General features: G+C 43.2%; 1 protein-coding gene and 1 long non-coding RNA gene across 2 annotated transcripts in view; one reads left to right on the top strand and one right to left on the bottom strand.

Annotated features, from left to right (window-relative positions):
* LOC143277393 (monocarboxylate transporter 12-B-like) overlaps positions 1-17,872 on the top strand; it is a 19,129-nt gene extending 1,257 nt beyond the window's left edge. Inside the window, exons 2-9 of the mRNA XM_076582181.1 lie at positions 1,017-1,101; positions 1,772-1,915; positions 7,680-7,852; positions 8,542-8,849; positions 9,876-10,210; positions 10,961-11,098; positions 14,806-14,856; positions 17,715-17,872. Coding sequence (XP_076438296.1) covers positions 1,017-1,101; positions 1,772-1,915; positions 7,680-7,852; positions 8,542-8,849; positions 9,876-10,210; positions 10,961-11,098; positions 14,806-14,856; positions 17,715-17,791 — 1,311 coding nt within the window. The 3' untranslated portion in view covers positions 17,792-17,872. The remainder of the gene's footprint in view (positions 1-1,016; positions 1,102-1,771; positions 1,916-7,679; positions 7,853-8,541; positions 8,850-9,875; positions 10,211-10,960; positions 11,099-14,805; positions 14,857-17,714) is intronic.
* Positions 17,873-19,937: 2,065 nt separating this feature from the next.
* On the bottom strand, positions 19,938-26,294 carry LOC143279435 (uncharacterized). The gene is made up of 3 exons (XR_013054885.1): positions 26,138-26,294; positions 22,737-22,851; positions 19,938-21,998 (listed from the first exon to the last, which is right to left on the bottom strand). It is a non-coding gene; the product is annotated as an uncharacterized LOC143279435 (long non-coding RNA).
* Positions 26,295-26,448: the final 154 nt, after the last annotated feature.

Below are 26,448 nucleotides of genomic sequence, written 5' to 3'. Positions count from 1 at the left end.
CTTCTTTGCATCCAACTGCTTCTTTATTTGTTCTGGCTTTGTGTTAAAGAGTTTTGCTTCACAAGGTTGGCAGTCTGTCTCCTTTTCTCCATTTCGTATCCACTGTTTCCAGTTCTTCGGGATTGCATTTAATAATGCAGTGTATTCAAATATAATGTTAGCTTTATTTTCACCATTCAGATTTGTTATTTCCTCTAATGACAGCAAGCGGTTTTTTTTGTTGTTTTGTTGTTTGTTTGTTTGTTTTTTCATTTTTATGGATGATATCTTTTATTAGCTCAACGCCATTATCTTTCCAATTTTTAAAGAATAATGCATTATTTTTTTTTTTTTTTTTATTGAGTTGTTGACGAGCAGCTGTGAATGAAAGTTTCTGCAATTTACATCTGAAGATTCCCATTTACCTTTGTAATCTAAGTATGTTGACATTACATTTTCCCAAAATTCATTATAAATAACATTGATGCACTGTAGGTCTTTTCTTCTACAGTTAATGAAGAAAATATTGTTATAAGTGGCAAGTTTATCTAAGTGCCATTTTGGTATTAGCACCATTTGTCCTGTTCCCTGGCTTCAGAGAGTTTCCCTATCCATTGTAAATTCAGATATTTTTTAAATTCAATAATGTAAATCATATTCAAACCACCCTTTTCAAATTCAGCCTATAAGACTTTTCTTTTCACCTTTTCAAAGGTCTTTTTATTATCAAACCTTTTCTTCCAAAGAAATTTAAACAATATTGTAGTTACTTTGTTCAAAACTGCGTGCGGAAGACCAACTGATTGCATGACATATACATACTGACTTATTAAGAAGATTTTAACTACAACGACTTTTCGTACTATGCTTAGATCACGTTTATTCCAGTCCTGTATTAAATCATTCAAACGATCCATCCTACCTATAAAATTTTCCTATGTGTGCCTTACCATTCTGTGTGTTTCAAAATATATTCCCAGTAAAGACGTATACGTTCCAGGATCTTTACTGTATTGCGTCAACCTCGTGTGTTGCAGTCGGAACTTAAGCAGAGCTACCCTGATAGCCAGGGTCTGTTGGCATTGGTGTTTTCCCTCGCCCTTGGCGGTCGCTTTTTGATAGGTCAGTATGCTGTATACCAATATACAGATTGTCCCCAACCCATCCCACATGCATGTAGTGTTCAAGGAACAATAATGGCTGAGTTCTGAATTTCTCTGTCTTACTCCGTGTATGTCTGTCGGTAACATTGTGTGTGTGTGTGTGTGTGTGTGTGTGTGTGTGTGTGTGTGTGTATGTGTGTATTTGTGTGTTTATGCCTCTGTGTCTGTGTGTGTGTGTGTTTGTGTCTCAGTGTGTGCGTAACTATGTCTATGTGTCTCTGTGTGTGCGAGTCTCTGAGTGTCTGTGTCCGTCTCTCCCCTCTCTCTATCTGTGTGTGTGTGTGTGTGTGTGTGTGTGTGTGTGTGTGTGTGTGTGTGTGTGTGTGTGTGTGTGTGTGTACATACGTCTGTCCGTCCGTCCGTGGACAGGTATTTCGTGCCAGCTGCATAAATTAATTTCGGATTTCAATGTGGCTCTGAACAGTAGATGACACCAAATCTGTTCAATCCAGCAAACCTCGGCAGCATCAGGAATGATCCATCAGCGGTCTCATGACGCTAAGGAATGACGTCACTGTAAACGACTGACGAGCTCTCACTCTCCTGACTCAAGCAGAGGTATCATTTCAATGAGATGATTCTTTTGTTATTGTTGTGTTTTGTTGGGTTTTTTTTCTGTTTCTTTCCAGGTCCCGTTTCTGGCATTCTCAGCGATCTGCTGACTCACCGAGTGGCCATCATGATAGGTGGATTTCTTCTCGCGGCGGGCATGGCGGCAGCCAGCTTCTCGCAGGATCTGATCAGCGTTCTCTTCTTCCTGGGAGTTGGTTGTGGTGAGTTGTGATTACGCTATCCTTCTTCTTCACTTCCCATGTCCCAACTATCGGTTTCTGTCACTCTCTCTCTCTCTCCTTCTCCTTGTTATCATCATCATCGTCATCATCATTATCTTCTTCTTCTCTCTTTTTTTTCTTTGACCTCTCTAATAATCATTTTATAATGATTTGATTTTTTCAATGATGTGTCGTTGAGTCGTACTTAGGTTGTGTACATGTTTTTATTTATGCGCTTTATTTTCACATGTAATTGTGTGTGTGTGTGTGTGTGTGTGTGTGTGTGTGTGTGTCTGTGTGTCTGTGTGTGTGTTTTGCCATTGCTTTGTTTTTTTTCCCGCTTTTCTTTCTTTTTGCCCTTGAGGGCTGGATGTAAAAAAAAAAATAAAAAAAAAGCAGCTGTGCTTACTCCACTACCCTCGTGAAATAAAAATTCGTTTCGTTTCTTCTTCTCCTTCTTCTTCTTTGAGTATGATTATGCTCCTCCTCCTCCTCCTCCTCAGTCTTCCTCCTTCTTCTTCTTCTTGTGGTAAGTTTAATTACGCTCTTCTTCTTCTTCTTTAGAGGGCTGCATATCCCACGTTCACTCATATATTATGTACGAGTGGGCTTTTTACGTGTATGACCGTTTTCACCTCGCAGTGTAGGCACCCGTAATCTGTTTTGGGCTGTGTGGATACTGGGTGTGTTTTTGTTTCCATAATCCACCGATCGCTGACATGGGTTACAGAAGCTTTAACGCGCGTGTGTGATCTTCTGCATAGCGCATGCGTATACCCACACGTAGGGGTTCAAGCACTAAAGCGGGTCTGCACACATGTTGACCTGGGAGATCGGGGATATAAAAAAACCGAACATCTTCACCCCTAACCACTAGGTGCGCCAAAGCAGTGGATCGAACCAAGGAAGTTAGGGCGAGAATCCAGCACTTTGACCATTCAGCCACCGCAGTCGTCTAACTTTCTACTCCATTACGCATTATTTTGAGGTGAAGAAATAAGTTTAGTTCTTCTTCTTCTTCTTCTTCTTCTTCTGCGTTCACTCGTATGCACACGAGTGGGCTTTTACGTGTATGACCGTTTTTACCCCGCCATATAGGCAGCCATACTCCGTTTTCGGGGTGTGTGCATGCTGGGTATGTTCTTGTTTCCATAACCCACCGAACGCTGACATGGGTTACAGGATCTTTAACATGCGTATTTGATCTTCTGCTTGCATATACACACGAAGGGGGTTCAGGCACTAGCAGGTCTGCACATATGTTGACCTGGGAGATCGTAAAAATCTCCACCCTTTACCCACCAGGCGCCGTCACCGTGATTCGAACCCGGGACCCTCAGATTGACAGTCCAACGCTTTAACCACTCGGCTATTGCGCCCGTCATAAGTTTAGTTCAGTGTCTATGATAGGAATTGTACGGTTTTATGGACTATAATGTATCATGCTTTCTTGACCCAGATAGACTAGACGCCAACATCAGATCCCTACTACCCACTTAGACTTACTCTTAGCGTGAAGCATGAAATGTTCTGCACTGAACACCATGATATCCCTTCACTTCAACGCATAGTCTACTATATCTTACTATTCCCCCCACCCCCGAAAAAAGAGGAAGAAGAAAAAAGGTGGGTGTGGAAAGGATGGGGGGCAAGCTGATAATGATTCGCGCAATTTAGGGAATCAATGATACTTCAACCTACTGCAACAACTCACTGGAAAAAGGACATAACCATGATGCGGGGCTTTTGTGGTAGAGCGCTCAGGGAGAGTATGGAGACGGTTGATGTTGATTCAGCAAAACAACAACACAACACAATACAACACAACACACACACAACACACACACACACACACAATCATCTTCAGTGTTGACGATCTTCAGCAGTCCATTGCTAATGTATGACTTTTTCAACTCCTTGTTAAATAGCCCAGTTGGTTCGTTGTTATAGTTGTTAGTTTTTCATTTGAAATATGTTATATTGTTATGGTGTTGTTGTTGTTTTTTTGTTTGTTTTGTTGTTTGTTTGTTTTTGTTTTTGTTTTTTTTTTGTTTGTTTTTTTGTTTTGTTTTTTGTTTGTTTGTTTTTTGTTCTTTTTAAACAAAACTTAAATCAATCATTTTCTATATGTAACACACACACACACACACACACACACACACACACACACACACACACACACTTTCACTTACTCGCATGCGTACACAGTAATTCCCCCCCTCCCCCTCCCCCTCCTCCCACTCGATTTTTTTTCCTACCCTCGTCTAATATCACTTCAGTGAAAAGACGTTAAACTAAAGAACGAACACACGAACACACACACACACACACACACACACACACACACACACACACACACACACACACACACACACACACACACACCACATGAGTGTTGAGTTCTTTATGACTGTAAAGAAATGCGACAGTTTGAATAGCCGATGTCTCCTTTTGAGACAGCTTTGGTCGCCGTGGCAGACGGACTTGGTCAGGTGTTGGACTTACGATTCAGTATTCACCAGTGATCAGAGTCTGTGGTCCCGTTTCAGAATGGTGTTGTGTCATTGGGAAAAGCACTTCTCTCCGATTTTCACTCCACCCCACTCAGGCGTGAACGGGTACCTGACTTCGGTCGGGAAAAGCTGGAACCGACTGAAGGAGAGGGGTGGGCCCCGACTTCCTATGCCGAGCTCTGGACACAGTGAATGTGAATTTACTGCTCCTATGACCGCAAAAAGTTATGGGACCTTTAACCTTCTGAACCCCTAACATCATCTTAGAGTCTGTCCATTGCCAAGATGTTTTTAAAGCGAATATGCGAAATGTTTTTCTTTGAGAACACATGTTTATTACTCTGTTTAATCAAGTAATCCGTGTGTGGGGGGTGGGTGTGGTGTGGTTGGGTGCGGGTGTGTGCTGATTATCTGGTTGTGGTTTTCCGTACCTGATGCAATTTATATTTATTCTTATCTTATCTATCTATTATAATCAATGTGCAATATAATAGACTATGCTCATAATTATATTCAAAATAATGTTTCTTAATTCTTTCTGTTTTTATATTAAGAATACTTACTAATACCTGCAATGTGTGGATGAATGTATGAAACGGTGTATGTAATATTTTTACATTTGTGTCTTCGTTATGTTCGTAAAAGCTGTTGTTGACTTTTACAGTTATGGTCCCAATGTTGTTTACTTGTCTATGTTGTGATAATGCACCGGACCAAATTTTTCTAGTTGGAGATGATAAAGTTATAAAGTTATTCTTATCTTATCTTTAGGTCCCGTGTGCCTCGTGTACTGAGCGCACAGAAAAGACCCAGCGGCAAAAATAAAGTAGTCCGTCGCGAAAATCTACAGGAAATTCCAGTTTGATAGGTAAAATAAATGACATGGAATAATCAGAGAGAAAGGGGAGAGAAAAAAAGAAAAAGAAAAAAAGGACTTCGTTCTATGGCGATGAGCTCTCTCTGGGGAGAGCATCACAAATTTTTGGTTGTCACAAAGGACTATACATGACACTACACTACACTACACTGCACAGCACAGCACTCCACTCCATCACACTACAGTACACTGCATTAGACTGTATGTGCGTGTGTGTGTGTGAGTGTGTGTCTTTGTGTGTGCGTGTATGCATGTGTGTGTGTGTGTGTGTGTGTGTGTGTGTGTGCGCACGTGTATGCGTGTGTGTGCGTGTGTATGCGTGCGTGTGTGTGTGTGTGTGTGTGTGTGTGTTCTTTAATACTGCAATTTTTATACGATTGTCAGTTTTCAGGTATTGAGTGTTGTATTTTAATCCCAGGCTGCCTAGTTTCTAGTATAGGACAAGGAGTCTTAATCCATTTATTCATTTATTATTATTATTATCATTAGTAGTAGTGGTAGTGGTGGTGGTGTTAGTAGTAGTAGTAGTATCATTGTTGTTGTTATCATTATTACTGTTGTTATTATTATCATCATCATCATCATCATTATTAGCATAATTACTATTTTTATCATTGTTATTGTTGTTGTTGTCATTTATTTATGCATTTGATTATTTATTTACGTTATAAACCCTCCTTAATTTACTTATGTATTATTGTAACCTACTTGTTTATATTTTAAGGTTGCTTTACATGTTTTAAGTAATTTCTTATAACGAGTGTGAAATGGAGATGGATATTTGATGCAGCTGAGATTGTGTGCTCTTGAGTGTATGCAAATCAGCTGAATGGTTTATGTATGTCTATATGTGTACTATATAGGATTTAACTGTGTGCCACCACACCAAGCACCTCCTTTTAAGGACAATAAATCATCTTGTGATTGTTATCTTGTCATCTTGTACACTGCATAATAACACTGAATATAATACAACACTACGCTCCTCTACACTGTGCTTCAACACAATACACTACACTGAATATATTACTATACAATAAAATACAACACACAGCGCCGCACTACACTACAGTACACTACGCAATACAATACAACACAATACAATACAATACAGTATAATACAATGCAATTCACCACAATACAGTGCAATTTCTAAACATTTTTAGATATGCCAAAGAGGAAGAACAAATAGGAAGAGATTGAAAACGGAACTCATTTTTGCCATTGTGAAGGTCAACAACGTGGACTGTCTTTAAAAAAAGGAAGAAAGAAGAAAAAGAAACCAGTATGAATCATCATCCACACCTTAATCACACTGCGTCGTAATTAGTTTGTGGGGAACATTGTACATTAACACGCACAAACAGCAGGGTGTTGATTAATTCAATCTAACATTCGCTTTTGAAAACCATACACCGGTGGACGTTTTGATTAGTCCTCTATATTCTGTGGAATACGCTTTGTGAATAAAATACGAAAAAAAGAAAGAAAAAGAAATAAAAAGGATGATTCATTTTCGCGTGAAAATTTTATTTTCATGCCTAATGCTCCTGTAATTAATGTTCGGATGTGGATCAAACAAAGGCTAATACCGTGTGTGTGTGTGTGTGTGTGTGTGTGTGTGTGTGCGTGCGTGCGTGCGTGTGTATGTGTTAATGCTATGTTAGGAGTCGCCGTGGCCGAGTCTGACGACTTCTGATCCAGTGTTCACCAGTGATCAGGGTTCGAAGCCCCCGTTTTCTGGCATGGTGTTGCATCCTCGGGAAAGAAAGGCACTTTACTCCGATTTTCCTCACTCCACTCAGGTGTAAATGGGTGCCCGACTTTGACTGGGGAAGGTTAATTAAAACAGCGGAAGGAAGAGGATTGGGCCCCGCCGTCCTGAGCCGAGCCCTAGACTCAGCAGATATGAAGTCACTGCCCCAGAACGGCAGAAAAGCCCTCCCCCCTCCGCCCCCCCAACACACACACACCCTTTTTTTTTTTTTTTTTAATGTTGCGTTGATCAGTTGTGATGTTGAAAACGATTTCTTTGCAATTCCCCTGTAGCTGATGACAAGGGTATCAAACTGTGGTATTGCGCATACATATCATATATATTATATTGTAGGTAGGTAGGTTTGTCGTCTCTCAAGACCCTGACCAGCCTGTTGGGTTTATGTGTCGGTCAGCTGTCTGCTCTTTATGAAGCAGAACATGACGTGAATGGACCAGTTCGCACGCTTTTGAAACTGAGACTTGGATCGAGTGTGTGTGTGTGTGTGTGTGTGTGTGTGTGTGTGTGTGTGTGTGTGTGTGCATGCGTGCGTGCGTGCGTGCGTGCGCGTGTGTGTGTGGTAAACTGCAGGCCTAGGATCTGGCCTGGCCTTCACAGCCTCTGTGACGGTGGTCAGCACCTACTTTGTGAAGTACCGCACTGTGGCTTTCGGCATCTCTCTGGCGGCGCCAGGTTTCGGGCTGATCGGCACTCCTTACCTGCTCCGCTGGCTGATCGTGGACCACGGCTGGCGAATGACCATGCTCTGCTTTGCCGGGATCTTGGCACAGGTGAAGGGGTTTCAAATTGTGTCCGTCCTCGTTCTTTTAGAGTCAGTATGTTCATTTCCTTAATACCGCTTTTGTTAAAAAAAAAGAAAAAAAAAAAGAACACAGAACACAGAACAAAGAAGAACGTGTGTCTCGAGTAGAATTACAAGCGCGGACCAGTCCACATGCTTTCACGCCACCTTGAAGTGTCTGTTTCAGTTTCAGTTTCCCCAAGGATGTGTCACTGCGTTCGGACAAATACACATACGCTGCATGCACCAGATCTGCTAGGCAGATGCCTGGCTAGCAACATAACCCAACGGGCTTTCTCAGGCCTTGAGTGCATGCATGTATAATTGCGTACCTATCAGAGGGGATTTCTTCTACCGAATTTTGCCAGAGGACAAACTCTTTTGTTGCCGTGGGTTCTTTTTCAGTGCGCCAAGTGCGTGCTGCACACGGGACCTCGATTTGTCGTCTAATCCGAACGACCAGATGCACATCTTTTATTCCTCCAGTAAAGCATAGGAGAAAGGGCGAGAGCGGGGGAATCGAACCTAAACCCGCCCACCCACTCCCCTCCCCACCCCACCCCTCCCCCAACGGACACTGTATTGGCAGATGAGCCTTTTAACCTTTCTCCTGCCTCCGTCCACTGCAAACTTGAAATTGAAACCGAATTCAGTCAACTGGTTCTTTTCTCCTTTCAGATCTGCGTCCTGGGTTCCGTGTACTTCCGTCGCCGCCCCTGCAGCAAAAACTGCCGCGACGGGCAGACGCCGCCGGAGGAGGAGCAGCACCTCACCGAAGCAAACATTGTCCGGAAGGACTGCGCCGAGGAAGAGTCCGAGTCAACGCTGGTGACGGACTCTCTGACCGGGAGCTCCTCGCAGGAATCTGGCAGCATTGACTCCAGCACCAGTAGCCCCCAGTCGGCAAGGAGCCCGGAGAAAAAGGGCAGCGCCGACAGCACCCCCGTGACCGGAATTATGGGGGACGCCGCGCCGCAAAACTTCAGGTGGACTTGATCAGACTAGATTAGAACAGAAACCATTTACAGCTTAGTCTTTTGTGAAGGACTATGACTCTCTAACTAGGAGGCAAAATTGCACTGGCTCTTAGTGCTGCAGCCTTGGAGGGGGGGGGGGGGGCGGGGGGTGCTAGTTGGCCTTTAGGAACCATCCCAACGCCGACTGTCCTAAAACCCTCTTGGCCGAGAGAGTGGGGGTGTAACTTGGGCACGACATTTTCCACTATACTCAAATTCTAGCCCAGATAGTTGACCAGACTCGACTCGAATTGAATCTACTCGACCAGAATAAAACAGAATGGGATTTTCTGTTCATGAAACGAGATTAGTTCACACTAAGTGAAGAAATGCGAAGGAAATGCGGAGGAAACCGTGCCGCAAATTTTCAGGGAGAGCAGAATAGAACTGACAGGACTAGACCACACAAGACCAGACTAGACTGGACTATACCAGAGCAGAACAGAACAAAACATAATATTTCATGGTTATTGAAGCATAAAATATTAGATGATACTAAAACCAAGTAATTCAAACAAACAAATAGATAAATATTAACGAAAAGCTGTTGTTTGTATATTACTGACAGCAATCGTGAATTGGTCATTTCGAACTATGTTGATAAATCGCAGTTTCATGGGCAACACACACAGAGATATAGTGATTATTTGGGCACAGAAATTTGCTGCCGATGCTTTTAGTTTCATGCTGTCGCGATAAAGATGTCTGATGACGCGTAATGACATATCATTCTGGCCGTGGACCCTCGCTTTGGCATTCACTCCCCCCCTCCCTCACTCCCACATCATATCCCCCCCCCCTCTCTCGCTTTCTTTCTATCTCTGAACCATGATAATAAAACCATGTTGTTGCCAGTCTTCATATATGGGGCTAAGACTCGAAATGAATGGAATATCCGAGTCTAAGACTCTGAGTGTCTACAAATCATTTATTTCTGATACAATTTTTTTCCCCATTTGCTTTAACATGATATGAATGATGTGGTTTCCACTACAGCCAGCGCATCAAGGCCCTGCTGTGCAACAAGTTCCTGTGGGTGATCTGCCTGAACCAGATGATGATGACTGCGGGCTACGCCACCTCCCTCAACTTCTTCCCGGCCTACGCCCAGAGCGTCGGGGTTGCCTTTGAGGACCTGCCCAAGCTGTACACGGCGTACGGGCTGACCCTCATTGTGACCCGGGTCACGGGGGGCTTCGTCTTCAGCCGGATGCCGGGCCACCTCCTGACGGCTCTGTTCCTAGTGGGTGTGGGGTTCGCCCTGGTGCAGCTCCTCCTCCCTCTCTACGGACTCTCCCTCCTGGCACTGGTGGTGGAGAGGATTCTGACCGGTCAGTGAAGATTATATCAGCGAGTTGGGAGATAAGTATGATTGTCAGTCGTGTCCGACTATATACATATATGATAGAATCGTGTCCGACTATGACCATCAGAACAGCAACTGCTGTTCCGACTATCTGGGCTAGAATTTGATTATTGTGGAGAGTGTCTTGCCCAAGTACATCCCGACTCTCTCGGCCAAGAGGGTTTTAGGACAGTCGGCGTTGGGTGTCCGACTATGACCATCAGAACAGCAGAGGAGGCAACTGCTGTCCTGACTGTCTGGGCCAGGATTTGATTATAGCGGAGAGTGCCTTGCCCAAGTTATATCCTCACACTCTCGGCCAAGAGGGTTTTAGGGCAATCGGCGTTGGGATGGTTCCCAAAGGCCAACTAGCCCTCAAGGCTGCAGCGCTAAGAGCCAGTGCGATCTTACTTCCAAGTACTTCACAAAGTATTAAGCTGTAAATGACTTCCCACTGTAACTGAAAAAATATTTTTGTTTCAATCATTGGCCTTCTTCACGTCTTTCATTTGGTGGTATTTTAGATATTTACTTATTTGTTTGATTATATTTCATTTCATTTCATGTTGATGTTTTACGCAAGTCCAGGATAAGCTCTCAGGGCCTGGCCAGTGCGTTGGGTTTTATGCTGGTCAGGCACCTGCAGATGTAGTGTAGCTTTCACGGATCAGTCAGTCCACACGCTTGGTCACTTACTGTAAACTGAAGCATCGTGGGTTGTCCGTGTCTCCCCCAGGGGCGATGTACGGGCCGTCCCTCCTGCTGGTGACCCCCATCCTGGACCACTATCTGGGCCCCAAGAACCTGCCCGTGGCCTTCGGGTTTGTCATGCTGTGCAGCGGCCTTGGCTCCGTGGCCGTCCCTCCCATTGCAGGTGAACCATCAACCCCCATTCTTCTTCTTCGTTCGTGGGCTGCAACTCCCACGTTCACTCGTATGTATACGAGTGGGCTTTTACGTGCATGACCGTTCTTCACCCGCCATGTAGGCAGCCATACTCAATTTTCGGGGGGTGGGGGTGTGTGTGCATGCTGGGTATGTTCTTGTTTCCATAGGCTACCGAAGGCCGACATGGATTACATGATCTTTAACGTGCGTATTTGATCTTCTGCTTGCGTATACACTTGAAAGGGGGTTCAGACACAAGAAGGTCTGCGCTATAAGTTGACGTGGGAGATCGGAAAAATCTCAACCCTTTACCCACCAGTCGCCGTTACCGAGATTCGAACCAGGGGCCCTCAGATTGAAAGTCCAGTGCTTTAACCACTCGGCTATTGCTCCCGTCATTAACCCCCGAAACTGCGGGTCCCTGGCGGTCATGTCGTGTTGCTTTTTGCCCAAAGGGCCATTTCAGGGCTCTGATACTTGATGAAATGAGATCAGTGTGGCATGAGTTTTGAAGAGCGGATACATCATCTGCACCGTTTCAGTGGCATTACTCCCACGCCGCTCATTTAGATTCCCCCATACATGGCCACACCCGGGTTCGTCCGTCACAGTTCCAGCGTCGGCAGTCCGCAGGGGACCATCGATGTTAGGTCGCCAGGAGGCCACACACCAGAGGAGACCCTGCACCTCTGCCCAGTCACTTCGGTGGTGTTCAGTGATGCCGGTTCTGATTCAACGTACTTAGGACACCACCCACTAAGCCCCCTACTAACGACAATAATGGCTTAGTCGCGGAGCCAGACTGAGTGAGCGTCCCTCCCAGAGTGGAGACCGCCACCATGTCCCTCAAACAACAGCCCCCCATGAATCTGCCGACACCGAAGACATTGACAGGACTCACCCCAAGCACAGAAGTGGAGGTGTATCGAAACTGAGGCCACCATGAGAGCAGGGCGTGAAAGGCCACAGACTTTGAGACTATTTTGTTTGTATTGACGATGATGGAGGAGGAGGATGACGATGACATTGACGATGTTGCAATGGAGGTCCATTTTGGTTTGGGACTGTGTGACAAGGCTGTACTCTACGCTTTCTGTCATAATGATATCCCGGCGTTAACCAGGCCCGAGAGATACAGGCACTTGCAGTGTTGTCAGATAATTAGAGCAACACACCCAAAGACGCATCCTTGAAGTGGATGACACTCGACTGTGTGGTCCCAGTCTCCCCATTTAAGCCCAAAGAAGGGGAGGGGACAAACACAAATCTTGACCTCTCACCTACCCCTGACCGCAAACGGTGAGCGGCACTGTTGAAGGGGTTGGTGGACGAGCTGGATGGATGAAGTTCTACACTTGCAGTTGAGCAATGACTGCGATGACGGACGATTTGAAGATGGGTGAAGGGGCGTTGTTGGGGGAGGGTCAAGAGGGTGTGGTTGGACCGGGAAACGGGAAACAATTTGGTGTGGCGGAGGGGAATGAATAGGCTGTACTGTCCGCGCTCAACTCAGGACACACCGTTGCAGTCTGGCGAAGGGACGCTGACTTGTTTGCCGTCCCAGCGGACTCAGGCGGAAAAGAAAAATACCAAGAACAGGAACAGGCCTAAAAGGCCAACATCACTATGACAGTAATATAATGAACTAGTATAAACATTAGAAAAACAATTTTAAGACGAATTCAATTATGTTATCTGCGTTAATAGTGCTGCACTTGGCAAAAATGGCTCTGTTCCGACTGATAAATGGTTTACATAAAACCCAACTACAAGACAACAACAACCGCTACTACTACTACCACTACTGCCACCACCACCACTTCTACTGCCACTACTTGGGAAATGAACTTTCCGAGACCTATTACGATACGGGAAAAATTACAACAATGAATTTTACTCAAAATCCCCCAAAATACTAGGATGAGTAATGATTTAATAAAGTGCAACAAGAAAATCAATGAACCACATATAACATCAAACAAGCTAGCCAACCACTTTTACACTTTACAGAATCATTTCGAAAGAGACCCCTTCCTATTTATCCAATGCAGCATTCACACACACAAAAACGAGAACATTTAAATGTTTAACTGAACATAAATACTGACTACTCACATGGGACAACTTGTTCCCATGATGGACTTGGTTAGTCAGGAGAACCCGACCTCAACACACACAGGTGTTATACAGAACTGGGCAAGACATATTGCCACACAGAGAACATCCATTTCGATGTTACCTTTGAGAGCTCTACCGCGCGTCTGCCTTCCTCTTCTTCTTCTTCTGCGTTCACTCGTATGCACACGAGTGGGCTTTTACGTGTATGACCGTTTTTACCCCGCCATGTAGGCAGCCATACTCCGTTTTCGGGGGTGTGCATGCTAGGTATGTTCTTGTTTCCATAACCCACCGAACGCTGACATGGATTACAGGATCTTTAACGTGCGTATTTGATCTTCTGCATGCGTTTACACACGAAGGGGGTTCAGGCACTAGCAGGTCTGCACATATGTTGACCTGGGAGATCGTAAAAATCTCCACCTTTTACCCACCAGGCGCCGTCACCGTGATTCGAACCCGGGACCCTCAGATTGACAGTCTAACGCTTTAACCACTCGACTTTTCGCGCCCGTCGCCTGCCTTCCAAAAACCAGTTCTAAAATTTCAGCTGCTGCTGCCCTGAGTACAGCTTAATGGAAAACAAAACAAAAAAAAAACAAAAAAAAACAGCACGTGAAAACCCAATAAATTACACTATATGAAACTCAAGCACAAAAACAACAGGCGTCCGAAGTTCATACATTATACAAATCCATCCACATACAGGCGCACGAAATTGGAAAAAGATCAAAAGGTAAAAAATGTAATCCATCTCGCGACATCCTCTTTGACCCATACGCCATGACAATAAGAAGCACGACAATAACTGTTCGGTTATGAACCCTATTACTACTACTACGTGCACTTATTCAGTCCAGTTGGTATCCCCCTTTGATGTGTTTTAATCAATGTCGTTATTTATATTTACATTGCTGTAAGTTAATACTTGTTGATTTTGTAAGTTAATACTTATCGATATGCATACACCTAATTTCCCTCCTACAATACCTCAGTTATTACACACCACCCTCTCTTTAAACTTTTTATTTTTTTTTTATGATAGACTATTTTCATTTCCTCTAAAAACATTTTCATTTCCTCTAAGACATACATTAGCACTGTCCTACACTAACATTCACAAGCATTCCCTCTCTTTCACCCACATCCTCTCTTCTTGTCGTCCAATAACACTTCTAGTGAATAGACGTTGAACTGAAGATATCACTTGCACGACTCCTGCTGCTGCTGCTGTGATGACCACTCCAGTCTTCACACTGATGCTGTTTTTCGCTCTTACCGTTGGTAGTTTGTTGCTGATATTGAGAAATGATAAAAAGGCACAACGAAGTAAGTATACATCTATACCTACTGCATGATTCTGATCCCGTGTTCAGCTTTTGTTCAAGCCGAAAAATAGTGATTCGTGCACTCAGATTTTGTTTGTTTTTTGTGTGTTTTTGTTTTGTTTTGTTTTTAATATTTATTCAGTCATTCTCTCGTCCTCTAAAGAAAGATTGCGTGATTGTTGGTCCTCTATCAGTTACGACCCCCTACCTTCAGAGAAACGATGCTGACACGTGTGCGTTGTTACAGGTGCATTGTATGACGCGTACGGCACCTATAATGTCTGCTGTTATATCGCTGGTGAGTGATTTTGAATTTTTATCTTTTTTTTTGTGCGATGTGGAACTGCTTCGTGACAGTCAGCTACGATGGTTATCGTTACTGACAGTGGGCTGAAAAGTTTGGGGATAAACGTCCGTCAGTCACCCAGATGTTTATCAAGAGGTATCAACACACTTGTGGCTGTGAGACATTTCATAGTATGCATATCTTTGAGAGAGAGAGAGAGAGAGAGAAAGAGAGAGAGAGAGAGAGAGAGAGAGAGAGAGAGTTGTTAATATTTTATGACCAACGTCGCGCCACTCAGGCCTGGTTGACGCCAAGATGTGTCATGAAAAAGCGTGTATAAGTTTGGGAAAAAAGCCTTTCACGGCCGTATGGGCACTGTGTCAAGGGCTCAGCGTAGGAAGGCGGGGCCCAATCCTCTCCTCACCATTTTAACCTTCTCCAACCAAACTCAGTTACCCATTCACACCAGGGTGGAGTGAGAAAAAAACAGGAGTAAAGTGCGTTTCCCCAAGGACACTACATGATGCTGAAACGAATCCTGGAATCCTGATCACTGGTGATCACTGGATCAGAGGTCTAACGCCTTTCCAGTTCTGTTACAGCGTCTCCACAGAATAGACCAGATGGATATAGTGTACAATGAAGAAGGGAGATGAGATAGAAACAGGAAGGCGTGTTAGAGGGGGTAAAGGAAATACTGATTTCCTGTGTGTGTTCGTGCAAAATACAACTCATAACCAGGTATTGACCACTTCGAACAGTTGAAGTATAGACACTCAGTGTTAACCCGATACCTAAAAGGCTGAATGGTTAAAGCTTCTCGACATAATATAGAGCCGAACACTTTTTTTAAGCACCAAGTGTATTTGATAATAAATATTGCGTGTATTTATTCGCAATGTAATCAGGTGTTCATCATGACAACAGTTTAAGCGTAGACACTCAGTATTAACCCCGATACCTAAAAAAAAAAAAAAAAAAAAAAAAAAAAAAAAACTCAGGAAAGTTAGGTTTCTCTACATAGAACAGAACTGAACAGAACACATTTTTATCACCTAGTGTTCTTGATAATAAATGTGGTGTTTCTTCATGAACAATGTAACCAGTAATTCATCGCAACAGAAGTTGAAGTAATGGTACTCGGTGTTAGCCCAATATCTAAAGGGGCGCGCGCGCGTGTGTGTGTGTGTGTGTGCACATCTTGTGTGGAGTTGGTGTGGGTTTGTGGGTTGGAGCGGGAGGATTTGTGCGTGCTCGTGTATTTTGATATGCATACGCCATTACATTTTTCATTGTAAACGCCCAGGGCTTTTGTATCATTAGACTGGGCTTACCAATGTCCTTTTATTATTGTTTAAAAAAAAATTTAAATAACCAGTTCAGTGCCAGAGAATTTTGTATTAAAAAAAGTGCTCTCCCCTTGCCTGGGGATTTTGAGGATTCGGGGGTAATAATTCACAACAAATTCTAACACAAAAACTATGAGTGATACAGAAAGAAAGTAAACGTTTTTGTAAAGAAAAATGAGTGTAGATTCTGCTTCTGGGCTCCCTTACCCAATTGGGTTGATTGTAGATAACCGTTCAGCCATGTAAAGTCAAGATAATGATTTTTGTGCAACAAAAGTCTGTTTCCACCTCTATATAATAACATCCATAAAGAAAAAATACAGCAAGAAATAGCATGCCTATTGTCAGATTATACCTGTAGAAGAAATTTAAACAGGCTATAAGTTTATAAAAGCAAATTACAGCTCGTGCAAACATGTAAGTAAATCACTGTCCCAACAATAACAAAGGTGGGTGAAGTCGACGTGAAAGCTTAATCACGGTCTCAGAAACTGAGCTGGAAAGCTTTTTGATAGCAAAGAGCTTTGGGAGTGAGAGGGTGAAGTTCTTTGATAACATTCACTCCTTTCAAGTTGCACGTGGGCCGATTCAAGTGTCTGCTGTGCATCCAGCTTACCACCTCTTCAAACAAGTCAACCATCTGAGTCAGCGAAAAAAAGCGTGAAAAAAAGCACATGTTTTACGTCCAATGCAGGTGCCACACTGCGTTTCGTGAAAATCGTGGAGCATTGGCGGTTGCCGATCCTACAGTCTGCATTGAAATGTGAGCACACTCATTCCTATAAGCCACGCCCCCTTCATAAACTCTGGCTGAAATTTGACCTATTGTCTTACATCACTCCTCTCCCTCTCTTCCCTTATTCCAACGCTCGCTGCTCGTATTCTGTCAGTCATAGCCACTTGCTCAAAAAAAAAAAAAAGCTTATGGATAGATGAACTGAATTACCATAAAATTGGGCTGTCAGTTTAATCACTGTCATTGTCAATCACCTTCGTTTTCAAACCAATCATCAGACAAGAGAGATTCTTCATCGCGAAATCTGTCCATAACCACAAGCAGAGCTTTCTGTAAATCTGCTGACTAAGACAATTTGCTTTACTGTACACAGTTTTCAACACATTGTTTTGCGCATGATGCAACCCCGTTTTCCACTCGCGTATCACGTGGTCAGTTAGCAAAATATCCAGTAGAAAGGGGTCTTCTACCTGATGAATGTTCATTTAAATAGTATTTTTATAATTCAAACACATCAAACTAACTGTTCAGAGTATGTTTATGTGAACTGAACCAAACTCCAATGATGGAAAAATCAGAACATACGCAGGACGTCAGTGGACGTCTTCAGGCACTCTGCTGGTTGCTTCTAGACACGGAACAGATCAGAAAAGAACACGTTTAGATCGTCAAGTGTACTTGATAATATATCACCAGTGTTGTCTATTGATACGTCTTAGGTATTAGTAGTAGTAGTGTGTGTGTAAACGAACAATGATCAAATTTGTTTGCGTATTGCCTTTCAGGTTCAGCGGGTGGAGTTGCGGCACTGTCGTTGATATTTAGCCTACTCATCAAAGACTCTCGACCTTCAAAAGGGTAGAAGTGCTCACCTGTATATGTATATGTAATTATATATATACCTTCAAACCACCCGAGGGGAACTGGAACTGTTGCGTGTGGATTTGAGACTGGAGTGGAATGGAAAGAGGGACAACATTCAAGTCAACTTCTTTCGTCATCCGACTTGGCAGAGCTCGTGCACACACACACACACACACAAGATCCAAGTCAGTTTCAAAAGCGTGAGAACTGGTCCATTCACGTCATGTTCTGCTTTAAGAGCAGACACCTGACCTACACACAAACCCAACAGGCTGGTCAGGGTCTAGAGACTACCTACCTACCCACCATACATGTGATATGCATACACAATATCACAGTTTGATACCCTTGTCATCGGCTACAGGGTGATTACAAAGAAATCGTGTTCAACATCACAACCGATCAACGCAACATTTAAACAAAAAAGGGTCCCATGGTCTTTCCTGCCATTCTGGAGCAGTGACTTCATAACTGCTGAGTCTAGGGCTCGGCTCAGGACGGCGGGGCCCAATTCTCTTCCTTCCGCTGTTTTAATTAACCTTCCCCAGTCAAAGTCGGGCAGCCATTTACACCTGAGTGGAGTGAGGAAAATCGGAGTAAAGTGCCTTTCTTTCCAGAGGATGCAACACCATGCCAGAAAACGGGGGCTTCGAACCCTGATCACTGGTGAACACTGGATCAGAAGTCGTCAACACCTAACAGACTCGGCCACGGCGACTCCTAACATGGCATTAACGATGAACAAAACTTAACCACAATGAATGACAGTGAGGTTCCTGGTATGAGATCTCTTTGTTCGTGCGACATTGCACACATAAGAAAATACATCACACATACACACACTCACACACAGAGACACATACGCACGCACGCACACAATACACACACAATCACATTCATATATACACGCGCGCACCCACAACATACGTGCACACACATTAGAATGCAACCCAATATTACGTAACGCAACGTCACCCATCACAACACAGAGCACAACAGATGAGAATGAAATAAAATAGACACCGCACCACACCACAACTCACCACACAACACTACACAACCCCACACACTACACCACGCAACACAACACAACGCGACTCAACATTACACATGTCCACACAATGGAACCACACGGTGCCTTGCAATGAACAGAGTGCAACACGTAAGTTGCAAAATAATACAATCGATTCTACAACTGAAATCATCGGAAGGTAGCGCTGGACAAAGGATTTCAATGTGATAATGTGGTGCAGTGCAGTACAGTGCAGTCTTATGAAAAAAAAATATAAAAGGATAAAAGAGGTTTTCTTGTATATGTATACCTACAGATATATATATATATATATATATATATATATAGAGAGAGAGAGAGAGAGAGAGAGAGAGAGAGAGAGAGAGAGATATATATTTTATATATATATATATATATATATATATATATATATATATATATATATATATTGTTCATACAAATCCCATGATTCGAACACTGGACAACGCACAACAAGCCTGAAGGGCTCACTGGGGTTCAGGATAGTTGTGATGCAGTGAATAACAAATACTGACCTTAACGTCTCCGTTGTGGGGGCAGAGATCACAACGAATGAGACACTGAGTGGATAGCGGGGGAGAGAGGCAGACAACATCACAACGAATGAGACACTGAGTGGATAGTGGGGAGAGAGACAGACATCACAAAGAATGAGACACTGAGTGGATAGTGGGGAGAGAGACAGCATCACAACGAATAAGACACTGAGTGGATAGCGGGGAGAGAGACAGACAACATCACAACGAATGAGACACTGAGTGGATAGCGGGGAGAGAGGCAGACATCACAACGAATAAGACAGAGTGGATAGCGGGGAGAGAGGCAGACAACATCACAACGAATGAGACACTGAGTGGATAGCGGGGAGAGAGGCAGACAACATCACAACGAATAAGACACTGAGTGGATAGCGGGGGGGGGGGGGAGGCAGACAACATCACAACGAATGAGACACTGAGTGGATAGCGGGGGGGGAGGCAGACAACATCACAACGAATAAGACACTGAGTAGATAGCGGGGGGGGGGGGGGGGGGGGGGGGAGGCAGACAACATCACAACGAATAAGACACTGAGTAGATAGCGGGGGGGAGAGGCAGACAACATCACAACGAATAAGACACTGAGTAGATAGCGGGGAGAGAGGCAGACAACATCACAAGGAATGAGACAGACACAGAGGGGATATCAGGAAGAGGGGTGGAAGGGGGAAAACAACATCACAAGGAATGAGACAGACAGAGGGGATAACAGGGAGGAGCAGACAACATCACGAGAGAGACACAGAGGGAAGAGCAGGGGAAGGGGCAGACATCACAACAAATGAGTCACTGAGTGAATAGCAGGGAGAGGGGTAGACAACATCACAACAAATGAATGAGACAAACACAGAAGGGAGGGAGGTCCAGACATCATAATGAATGAAACACAGAGGGAATAGCGGGGAGGGAGGGGGGAGACATCACAAGGAATGAGACACTGAGTGGATAGCGATGGGAGGGGCACACAACATCACAAGGAATGTGAAAGACACAGAGAATAGCGGGGGAGGGAGGGGTGGCAGAACATCACAACGAAAGAGACAGACACAGAGGGAATAGTGGGGAGAGGGGCAGACAACATAACGAAAGAGACAGACACAGAGGGAATAGTGGGGAGAGGGGCAGACAACATAACGAAAGAGACAGACACAGAGGGAATAGTGGGGAGAGGGGCAGACAACATAACGAAAGAGACAGACACAGAGGGAATAGTGGGGAGAGGGGCAGACAACATAACGAAAGAGACAGACACAGAGGGAATAGTGGGGGGAGGGGCAAACAATATAACGAAAGAGACAGACCTGTCTACAGGTAGCAAAAAAACAAAATAAAAAAAACGAAAAAACAACAACCAAACAACAAAAACCCACACACAAAAAACCCAATCCACTCACAGGATAATTTTGAATGTTATTGCACCAAACAGAATACGGATTACTTGGAGCAAAAACTAAAAACTAGGACTTCCCAAGGATCACAAAATGACGTGGAAAAGATAGCAAGGCCATGGAAAATAACTTATGGGCAACCTCCAATTCGACCACTACTACCTGAATAATAACAATGAATACTTATTAAGCACGCTATCCAGAAAAAAAAACTGCTTTACAAAGCATATTCTTCAAAGTTACATTAACTAAAATGTACCTAACAGACTGTACACACAAATAAATGCCTACATACACAATCATACACACACACACACACACACACACACACACACACACATATATATATATATATATATATATATTTATATATTTGCTTACCCATTTCTTTCTGCCCATCCCACTACTCTCGTATATGCATACACAATGTACACATTCATATGCATATGCACATAGTCAAGCATACCACATGCACACGAATTTTCTGCGTGAATGGGAATGCCATAACGAAACTAACTGCCAACAGAAGAGGTAAGTTTTGAGTCCAGATTTTAAGAGCCAACGGAGACTAGAGTGTGGAAGGCTGTCAGGGAGTTTTCCATGGAAAAAAAAAATCATCGGTCTTAGCTCTGATGCAAGGCAGCATGATTAGTCGGGTATCAGAATTATGGCAGCGTTATTCGTTAAAGACTCATTGACATTTGATTTAGGAAGGCCACACCAGAACAAGACAAGTACGGGACTCGATCCAAGATGCCAAGAACCATAAAGTCTCTCTCAAAACGAACGTTCATTTTGACCCAGACACCGAGAAAATGGCAGATGCAAGCCTTACGATATTACCATTTCGAGAATTCCACAAATATTCATGGTAGGAGTTGACTGGAATGGAATACTAAGTCATTCACAGGGCACGCTAAAGGATAATGACGAAGGAAAGAAAGAAAAGAAGTAGGAAGGGTCGGACTGGGTGGATATTCAGAAAGCCATTGATAAATGGCGTTAACTCAGTCTGGCTCCTCGACTGAAGTCAGATGATGGTGCCTGCGTTAATTTGAAGCAGAACACGCACTACTGAACACCACCGAGCTGACTTCAGCAGCAGTAGGTCTCATGTCGATCTTGATTGACTGCTCCATGTCGAATGATGGCATCGGGACTGCAGCAGATGAGCCTTGATGTGGCTGTGTGTGGAGGACCGCATGAACGACGTCAGGTAAGTGCCACTGAAAAAAAAACCCAGCAACCGGTACCGATTATAGGGCATTAAATTGTTGTTTATTTCAGTTGCTTTCTAAAGCGAAACATTTTTCGTCACGTTGACACACACGTTAAAATTCGAGTGATTTCCAGGGCAATAAAAACAACAACCGCTAACACCTATGAATTTCATTAGATCCTATATGAGAGATTTATTCAATGTAACGCCATCGCCCCATTTAAAGGGGTTTTAAAAAACCTAAAAAGATATAGCTTAGTGTAATATTGTTAACACACGAATAATACACGAACACAAACGTGTTGCGTGTACAAGTAAAAACGAAGACACCAAGAGAAGATAAGTAAAAACCGTCATTGTTTTATTCTCTAAAATCGTTTCAATTGAGTTATGGCGCCTCTTAACTGCTTTGATATTCAGAGAACTTTATTTCGTTACGAAGTTATCCACAGAGAGAGAGACACAGACACACACGCACAGAGAAAGAAAGAGAGATACAGATACACACGCACAGAGAAAGAGGGGGGAGAGAGAGAGAGACAGACAGACACACACGCACAAAGGGAGAGAGAGGGGGGGGGGAGAGAGAGAGAAAGAGACAGACACACGCACAGAGAAAGAGGGGGGAGAGAGACAGACAGACAGACACACACGCATAGAGAGAGAGAGGGGGGGGGAGAGAGAGAGAGAGAGAGTCGTCGAGGCAGAAAGACACGTGACAGGGAGGAAAGATTACTGTACATACCTTGTGTTTATGAGGCAGTGTCTGCGCAGTAGCGGAGCCAGAACAAAGACGTGTAGGAAACTCAGTCGCAACAAGCAGCCGATCAGGTGCTGAAATTTCCCGGTGGGGGTGAAATCTGAATTTAAAGCAAAATTTTGTTTTCATCATGATTACAGAGATAAATCGAAGAATACAGATGGATAGATCGACAGAGATGGAGAGGGGAAACAGGGAACGAGAGAGGGGGGGTGGGGGCAGTAAACGGTAGTCGGAAAAAATATTCAAAAGAAAGCGGGAAAACTAGTGCAAAGTGGCAATAGTGTGCTCTCATGAAAAATCCATTTTGTCCAGATAACATCAACTTAAAATGTTAATGCATAATACAAACCAGAGACGCCAAATAGAATATGAAATAATGTACGGTGATTGTGATGGGGTCAATATTTTGGCAGCATGGCTTATGTCGATCGTTCGTAAGTTTATTATTATTGAATTAGCTATGGGTTAAACGGTGTCATACAGTATAACTTACTTTCCAATAAATCGTGCTATGGGGCACGCTTCTTCTGATTACGTTAATGTGCTTTTTCAAATGGATTTGTTTGGGTTTCAAGGAAGACGATACGTTTAATGAAAGCTGAAGTTTGAACGATTGCTTTAAGAAACTGGGATTGGATATCAAGGGATGACAATTACCTTGACCTATCTTTTACAACGGCTGGGTGGTGTGTTGGTTGCGAATGTCACCAAGTACGGAGACATGCTTTGCTGCTGCTGTTATTTTATTGTGATGATGGATATCGTTCGTCAGTTGATCGACTGGAGGTGGAATCAGAGTGGAACGTGCTGATGATGGTTTTGATGTGATCGGCAGGGAGATGAACGGATACGACCTCAGAAATGTTACATGTCTGTTTGAGTGTGTATATGTGCGTGTCTGAAATCTGAATGACATAAAACGAATGATGAGCGCCCACATCTCACCAGCTCCTTTTCCTCAACACATTTTCCAAACTGAAACATTTAAACATGACTTGATTTTTTTTTAACCGATTTTGATTTCTTTTTTCATGTTCGTTAAGGTATAGATAATATATTGTATTCAAATCGAAAATGAATTCAAACTGACATTTTGATTCTTTTTTCATCACATGTCCGTAAGGGTATTTGGCTCATTTCTTGGATATTTAATCAAAAGTGTGTGAAGAGGCGGAAGTTTTTCTCCACTTGGATTGCTGTCGTTGCACAGGCGTTGCATGAATTTCTACTCAACCTTACCTCTCAACACCGGTCAAAGGTCAAAAGGCGTGCGGCCTGTCCACAGAATGTTGTCACAACTCGCACAACAATGGCTGCTGACACCGTGCTGGGAGTCAAAGGCTGTGCTTTTCTTGCTTCGCTTTCTTTCCAGGCTGTTTTAAACTAACCGAAGCCAAAGACGAACGTTCGAAAAGTGCTGCGTCAGTTCGGAAGGAAGGCAGCTCATTATACCTGCGAAGAGTTCATGGTCTGTGAATAATCAATGGGAAAAACAAATGCACGTGAACGTCGCGTTTTGGGACACCCCCCCAATCTATGTGTTTGGGGTGGGGGATCTGTGTGTGTGTGTGTGTATGTTGTAAATACATTTAAAAGTACACACACACACACACACACACATGCTCTGCTGGAAAAGATCGCCAAAGTGGGGGTGGGTGAGTTGAAGAGTGGGTACTCTGTATGTGTGTGTGTGGAGGGCGGGTGGAGGGGTGCGGATGTGGTAGTGTGGGCGATCTGTGTGTGTAGTATACGTACACACACACACACACGCACACACACACACACACACATGCTCGGTTGGAAAAGATTGCCAAAGTGAGGTGTGGGTGAAGTGTGGGTGCTCTGTGTGTGTGTGTGATTGCCAAAGTCAGGAACATCTGAACGAAACACTTCACCGATGACACGATGGAGAAAATTGAATGGGAAATAGAGAAGGCGATTCAAGAGAAGAACTTGACATATAATAAAGCCAGTCACAAAGTCAGAAAAATGCTTTTGGAGGAGGATGAGAGAAAGGCAAACACCACTGCCCTGCCCCAACACTTTGTTACAAAGTAATAAAGAGAAAAAGAAAAGAAAAAAAAAAGAAAGTATTAAGCATCACCACCACCGTCTTTTCAAAGACATTTGGTCAAAGGCCTTTTCAGTATCAAGCACTTTCTCTGTCTGGAATTTTCTTCCTCTGGAACTCCAGCACTCATCAACTCTGTCCTCTTTCGAAGGAAAACTTAAAACCCACCAGTTCAAAATGGCCTTTCGATGTGACGAAGCATAGTCCCTTGTATGTCTCCTCCCACCCTCTGCACTCTCCCTGTGTCCCCCCTCCATTGATGTATTCCTGTGGTGCGTGTGTCGTGCGTCAGTATTTGCTTGTCTGTGTGTGTGTGTGCGTGGTGTTTTTGTGCATTTTTCCTGTGATTACTCATATCTGCAATTTGTAGTATTGTAATGGTGTATATAGATATTATTTTCCACTTCTATGTCCTCATGTGCTCGTGTGAGGTAAACACTATTGCATATGTATTATCTCATGTGAGGCGTTTAGAGCCCATCATATGGGTAGTTTGCGCCATATTTTAATAATAATAATAATAATGATAATAATAATAATAATAATAATAATAATAACAATATAATATTATTATTATTTTATGATATTATTATAATATCCAACTTCTTTTTTTTATTTATTTAGGGGGAATAATAAACATCTTACATGATGACGGAAGAGTTCCTTGCCTTCCGAATTATGTTGTTTAATATTTTGTTCAAATGTAGGCAACATATGCATTTAAGTTTATAAACAAACACAAAAGTTGTTCTTTGAAATGGACGTCAAAGAAGTATATAGGCCTACTGGTTACTTAACATATGTGATTTTTTTTTCTCTCTCTCTTTTTATTTTTAATTTCATCTATTCCAGAGTGCTGCCAGAAATGCGAGCTTTTCCGTTTGCTAAGTCCAGGATTTTGTGTCACAAACGTCCTATTTAAAAGATGAAATATTAGATATCTCCCCCAAAGGAAATCATCATTGAACAAAATGTGGCCATCGTGGTCTTGGGGACCAGTTCTTTTTTTCTCTCTCTCTTAAGAAAACCCCCCAGCTGTCGAGCCTTTGGAAAAGCAAAAATGTATTCATTTCGAAATTCTGACTGGGGAACATTTTTTCCTTCACTCTTCACGAGTAAAATGCACTTTTTAAACTAGAGATTTAAGCGCCATAGTGTTACAAGAGATTAAAACAATATACTTTCACTAGAGATACAAGCAACACACTATTATCAGAGATTTAAACAACATAGCTTTTTTTTTCACTGACATAAATAACATTTCCACCTGACATTTAACCAACATGAATTTGTATTGATAGCACACACACACTTTCAGTCTTAGAGTTGAACAACACACGTCTGTCCGTAGCACAAGCTCCCATCCAGCGCTGTTACTTTCGCAAAGAGCTGTTACCGTCAGTCTTGCACACACTCGTTCACTGCCACAATAGGCCTATGTCACAACGAAACGTTCGTCACGGTAAGTTTTCAACACAGGTAGCCATTGTCAGTAGAATGCGACACCACTATGTTCAGTCACGGAATGTGCAATGCTCTCAGTTTTTGACTGACAACTATTTATAGCACACACAAAAAAAAGAAGAAAGAAAAAGAAAAGTAAAAAAGAAGAAAAAATAACAA

Source organism: Babylonia areolata, chromosome 2 (assembly GCF_041734735.1).
Source record: "Babylonia areolata isolate BAREFJ2019XMU chromosome 2, ASM4173473v1, whole genome shotgun sequence".
Lineage (NCBI taxonomy): Eukaryota > Metazoa > Mollusca > Gastropoda > Neogastropoda > Buccinidae > Babylonia > Babylonia areolata.
The sequence above is the reverse complement of the archived record's forward strand: the minus strand, read 5'-3'. Positions and strand labels throughout refer to the sequence as shown.